We start from the raw sequence: 6,000 nt of genomic DNA on the forward strand, positions 1-6,000 counted from the left end.
AAAAAAAAAGAGTAACAACATTAGCAACAACTATCATTATTTAACTATCGTTATACCGTATAGCGATGTGAGCTATGTTAATGGCATGATCAAAGCACCATGCAGCACTATACCCATTGACCTACATCGGGCCACAAGTTCTGCTCTGAGTTCTGTGTTCTGTTTACATAACGCAACGTCACAGTGAAATAAGGCGATTGCTCCTGTCGCTGCGTTGTAAAACAGGAGTCCTGAAGGAATCAGTGTCGGAGCCGCAGCGTAAAGACATGGTCCAGGACATCTTCCTGATGTTCAACGTGGTGGATGAAGGCCTGAGCTGGTACCTGGATGACAACATCGAGAACTGTAACTGCTCCGACCCGGACGACCCGATCAACCAAGACGACAAGGATTTTAAGGAGTCCAACCTGATGCACGGTGTGTTGTGGATCCTTTCTAAACGCTGTCCCTTTTTAGAGGTGAAGCACCTCCCAGCTCTCTCTCTCTCTCTCTGTCTCTCTCTCTCTCTCTCTCTCTCTCTCTCTCTCTCTCTCTCTCTCTCTCTCTCTCTCTCTCTCTTTCTCTCTCTCTCTCGCTTACTCACTCACTCACTCACTCCCACCCCCTCTACGACGAGCTAGTCAAGATGAGAAGCAGGTTCAGTCACAGACTCATACCCCCCCAACACTCAACTAACCGCCTCGGACAGTCCTTCATACCAGCGGCCATCAGGCTCCACAACAGTGGGCAGGGACTGCTGCTAGACATCCAACTAGAACTACTAGGGACCTAAAAAGGACAATAACACTACCGTATGCATACTGCACCTTATGTGATACTGTGATACTGTGAATACTGTATATTTCTGTTAGTTAGATAGTAAAACCTGTGTTACCAAGTAAACAAATCACGGAGATTGCCAGTTCGCCCGCAGCATCTAGTGCTAACGTTAAGCTCTCAGAATGGTAGCAGTCCTCCCGCAGCATCTAGTGCTAACGTTAAGCTCTCAGAATGGTAGCAGTTAGCCCGCAGCATCTAGTGCTAACGTTAAGCTCTCAGAATGGTAGCAGTTACCCCGCAGCATCTAGTGCTAACGTTAAGCTCTCAGAATGGTAGCAGTTCGCCCGCAGCATCTAGTGCTAACGTTAAGCTCTCAGAATGGTAGCAGTTAGCCCGCAGCATCTAGTGCTAACGTTAAGCTCTCAGAATGGTAGCAGTTAGCCCGCAGCATCTAGTGCTAACGTTAAGCTCTCAGAATGGTAGCAGTTAGCCCGCAGCATCTAGTGCTAACGTTAAGCTCTCAGAATGGTAGCAGTTAGCCCGCAGCATCTAGTGCTAACGTTAAGCTCTCAGAATGGTAGCAGTTAGCCCGCAGCATCCTACACACAACAACAACACACACTATCGTCACAACGCTTTACGGTATTTTCACAGCACTGTCGCAATATTACCGTAAAGCGTGAACACCGTTGTGATCATACACAACACTACAGTTAGCTCTCAGAATAGCCAGTTAGCCCGCAGCACCAGCAACGGTAAGCGTGTCTCATTTAATTTCACTCACTGAAGAGGGGTTCCCCTCCTCCTCCTCCTCCTCCTCCTCCTCCTCCTCCTCCTCCTCCTCCTCCTCCTCCTCCTCCTCCTCCTCCTCCTCCTCCTCCTCCTCCTCCTCCTCCTCCTCCTCCTCCTCCTGTGTGTAGAGACAACCAGCTCTGCATGGCTCGCCCCACTAGTGAGGACTAGTATCGCCCTCTGCTGGCGCGTGTGTGCACTACAACAAAACTCCGTTTAGACGGTATTGATTTTCAATACCGTCGGTATTTCGAAATACCCCGGTATACCGTAATACCGTCATACCGCCCAAGTCTAGGTTCGAATGTAAATACGTTCTCTTCCCACGCATTACACCCTGTATCTTAGAGTGCTTTCACACCAGAGCTGTTTGATCCGGACTATCGGACCAGAGTTTGTTTCCTCGGATAGTCCGCTTTTTTTGGGGTGGTGTGAATGCTCAGTCGAACTCTGGTGCGGACCAAACAACGCAAACTCTGGTCTGCCTGAAAACGTAGGTCTCGGTTCGCTTCATTGGACCAAACGTGGACCAAATATAGGAAGTGACCTGATAAACTGAAACAAAACAAACACTGTGGTAAACATGTCTCGTGGACAGACGTGGGCGAATGACAAGGTGAAAGCCCTGATAGAAATATGGGCAGAAGACAAAATTAAACAGCTACTTGTGGGCAAACAACGCAGTGTACAAGTTGTTTAGCGAGAGGATGGTGGTAATGGGCTGCAATAGAACAATGGATCAATGCCATGTCAAAATAAAAAAACTGCGTCAGCAATATATTAATAAATAAGCAGAGAATTAAATTAGATGTCCATAACATTTGTGTTTTTAATTAGTATAGCCTAAATAAATATGAATTCAAGAAGTTAAATACTGAATTAATGACACATATTTATTAACAGGCTGAAAGTTAAAACGAATAACAGGCTGAAAAAACAATTAGACTATTTAATATAGGCTAAACACAGTATTGTCCACTGACAGCCTCTGTAAAACAGCAGGGAGCATAACACTTTTATACGTTCCTTGTAAAACGGGCACAAATGCAAAAAAGATTAATGAAAGTCCCTGTTATTAGGCTCCTCAAATATCGTTCATAAAAAACATTTATGTAATATTTTACAGCATTGAGCAACCAAACAGATGTAAGCAAACTGATGCCAGACTCAACATTCATGCATTCGGTTGAATAGCTAGATGAAGCACATCCTACCTGGTCTTTGTTAGAACTCAACTCGTTATTATTGGCGCATACACTCTATCAGATGTCTGTCATAAAACGATAAAGCGGACAGAAATGCGGGAACGTTTTGATTATATTTTAAAAGGCGTTGACATTGAATCTAAATCTATAGTTTATTATCCGTGGCCGTCAGATAGACTCATTGGTTGCTCGTAATGTAGGATAGACCGGTCTATCAAGAGAGAGAGAGATACACCGGTCTATTAAAAATAATTAATTAACAGGAACAATTTAAATAAATAACGTTAGTTGGAGATGATTTGTGTGTGCTAATTTAAGGCAGTCAATGAGTTGTGCTCTCTCTCTCTATAGACCGGTCTATCCTACATTACGCTTGTGACGGAGACAGACTTTCAACCTTCATTTGGGAAAAATAAATAATATGTTTAATAATAAGTAAGACAACGGATCCGTTTAATGAATTCCATATACATTTATAGTTTATTATCCGTGGCCGTCAGATAGATGGCCAGTGTCAGTTGGTATGATGACCTGGCTGGACGTTATACTTGGCACAAGACCCACATCCAGCCCGAAACATATCGTTGAGTCTTTCGAAGATTAGACCCATCAGAAGGCATCACCAACACCGCCTCCGACTCGCAGTCACACACACACACACACACACACACACACACACACACACACACACACACACACACACACACACACACACACACACACACACACACACACACACACACACACACACACACACACACACACACACACACACACACACACACACATCAATAGGGTGATTGTACAAATAGGAAAGTACATTTTATTCAATAAATGTTCTGTGGTCAGAGTTCATTGACGTGACAAAGTAGTTACATCAATGTATGTTTTAAACATTGATCGACACACTACAGCAGTCAACACAATATAGCATATATATACAAATCTTTTTGTAAAGATTGATTGATTGAGATATTGTATTATTCAAATGAAGAATCAGGTGAAATGAAGAACGGGGAAATAATTGTTTTAACCCAGCCGGTAGCGAGTCCGTTGTTGGCTTGTTGATATTGATATTGATATTGTGATCCATAGGAGTGCTGAACGGCAAAGGAAGCCTTTTCAAACAACACATGCTTCATCAACAAAAATAACTCCACGTTCACGGTTAGCAGGGGCTGTTTTACCCTCTCTTAGCTTCTTCCAAACAAATCCCAATGCAGCGAGCTGCTGGGGGTGGGAACGAATGGCAAAATCACCTTTTCAACAGCAAGCAACAGGGTTTATGGTAAATGTGGTCTTATCATGATAATAAGGCTAGCAATTGTTTCAGCAATGATCTCATTAGTTTAATGTAATTATACCAAGGTATGACAACTAATCTGACAATGATATATGTAAGGGATAATGTATAGCTACGAGGTCATTGTCACAAAATAATCGACCGAGACTGCGTTCTGGAACACCGAGGCGCCTCGCCGAGGTGTTCTAAACGCAGTGAAGGTCAATTATTTTGCGACAATGACCGAGTATAGCTATACATTATCCCGCTTATTACAGGGCTAACTTACTAACAATATACGTAATTCATTTTACACCATCGACAAGACGAGATCAAATGCAGATGCAGTTGTTCTGTTGCTCCTCTGTCATCGGCAGGTGTGTGGACTTGATTGCACCTGATGTAGTGCAGCTGTGCATATGGTAAAGCTTTCGTGACTGCGATCAAAATGCTTGATTAGGATTGGTCAATAGCTCTCTGTTTTACCTTAGCAGCGGTCATTATTGCGCGTTGCCCCTAGCAGCGGTGAATTATCGAGAAATAATTGACCGCTGCTAGGGGCAACGGAGCGCTATTGACCAATCACAATCAAGCATTTTGGCGAATGTTAAAACGCCATGTAATAATATATATTATTGTTGAAATGTGTCCTTGTTTGTAGCTTTAATCTATGCATCTATGACACTTTGTATGCTTGTTTTTCTTCTCTGTGTGACAGCCATTAATGGCTACATGTTCGGGAATTTGCCTGGCATTGAGCTCTGCCTGCACCGTCCGGTAGCGTGGCATCTGTTTGGCATGGGCAACGAGGTGGACATTCACTCCGCCTACTTCCATGGGAACACAGTGTTGGACCGTGGACACCGCACCGACACAATCAGCCTGTTCCCAGCTACCTTCGCCACAGCAGAGATGTTGCCGACGGCAACTGGAAAGTGGCTGCTAAGCTGTCAGGTTAACGACCATCTACACGGTAGGGCGTCTTCATCCCTGTTATTTTTTTGTTTTGTTTTACAACCAAAGTCTTCTGCTATTGGCCACTGAGCAACTGCGGTGGTGCAGTTTGGGGTTAGATGCCTTGCTCAAGGGCAGTTCCAATGGTGGGTGTTGAGAGAGGGGAGAAGAGTTATTCATTCACTTTTCTCACCCAGATTTGCTTGTCTGTCTAGGGATTGAAACAGCAGCCTATGTAGAGATACTGTATATGCCATAAAGATATACAGTATGCCATAGAGATATATGACCTAGCGATATATGCCATAGAGATATGCCATAGAGATACAGTATACAGTATGACATCGAGATATATGCCATAGAGATATATGTCGTAGATATATAAGCCATAGAAGGTGGCAGATATCTTCACATTTCGTCTGTGATTTACGTGTGTGCTGACATGATTTTGCACATGGTATTATGACATGTAATCACATGTAGCTCACATGACGATGTTGTGATCACATGCAACAGTATGTGAAAGCAAAATATCACAGGTGAAATCACTGGAGGCAAACGTGTGGATGCATTAGTCATGCAGGCAATTACTTCAAACTTAATTTCGTTCTACTCTGCGCAATGACAAGAATATAATATAATATAATGCCACAATGACCAATGCCAGATCATATCATTTACAGGAAGGTCAGAAAAGTACAGCCTTTCCAAAGTCTGTGGATCATAAGGTCTGATAAGCCTGCTTGTGAAATACTTCCTGTTTGCATCACACCACAGAGGACACTGGGTTATAATCAGTTTGACCGGATTATATCTTTACCTATATATATCTCTTCTAATCACTTCATAGAGAGAGAGAAAACAAAATGGGTCCAAATGGGTATTCAAACGATTGGCTCTATGATGGCAATGTAAATATATTTCTTAGGGGGGGGGGGGGGGGGGGGGTCTGACATTTCTGTGAATCTCCTAAGACTACTAGAAACTAAATGAGGAAGTGAAGTGGAA

The 6,000-nt window shown here is 43.4% G+C and overlaps 1 protein-coding gene across 1 annotated transcript in view; it reads left to right on the forward strand.

The window, feature by feature from the left end:
• Positions 1 to 6,000, forward strand: part of LOC311248823 (ferroxidase HEPHL1-like) — a 91,163-nt gene that overhangs the window by 42,425 nt on the left and 42,738 nt on the right. Inside the window, exons 4-5 of the mRNA XM_084339646.1 lie at positions 226 to 417; positions 4,757 to 5,011. Of these exons, the coding sequence (XP_084195772.1) occupies positions 226 to 417; positions 4,757 to 5,011 (447 nt within the window). The remainder of the gene's footprint in view (positions 1 to 225; positions 418 to 4,756; positions 5,012 to 6,000) is intronic.

The sequence above is a fragment of the Notolepis coatsorum genome, assembly GCF_963971535.1.
Source record: "Notolepis coatsorum genome assembly, contig: SCAFFOLD_476, whole genome shotgun sequence".
NCBI lineage: Eukaryota > Metazoa > Chordata > Actinopteri > Aulopiformes > Paralepididae > Notolepis > Notolepis coatsorum.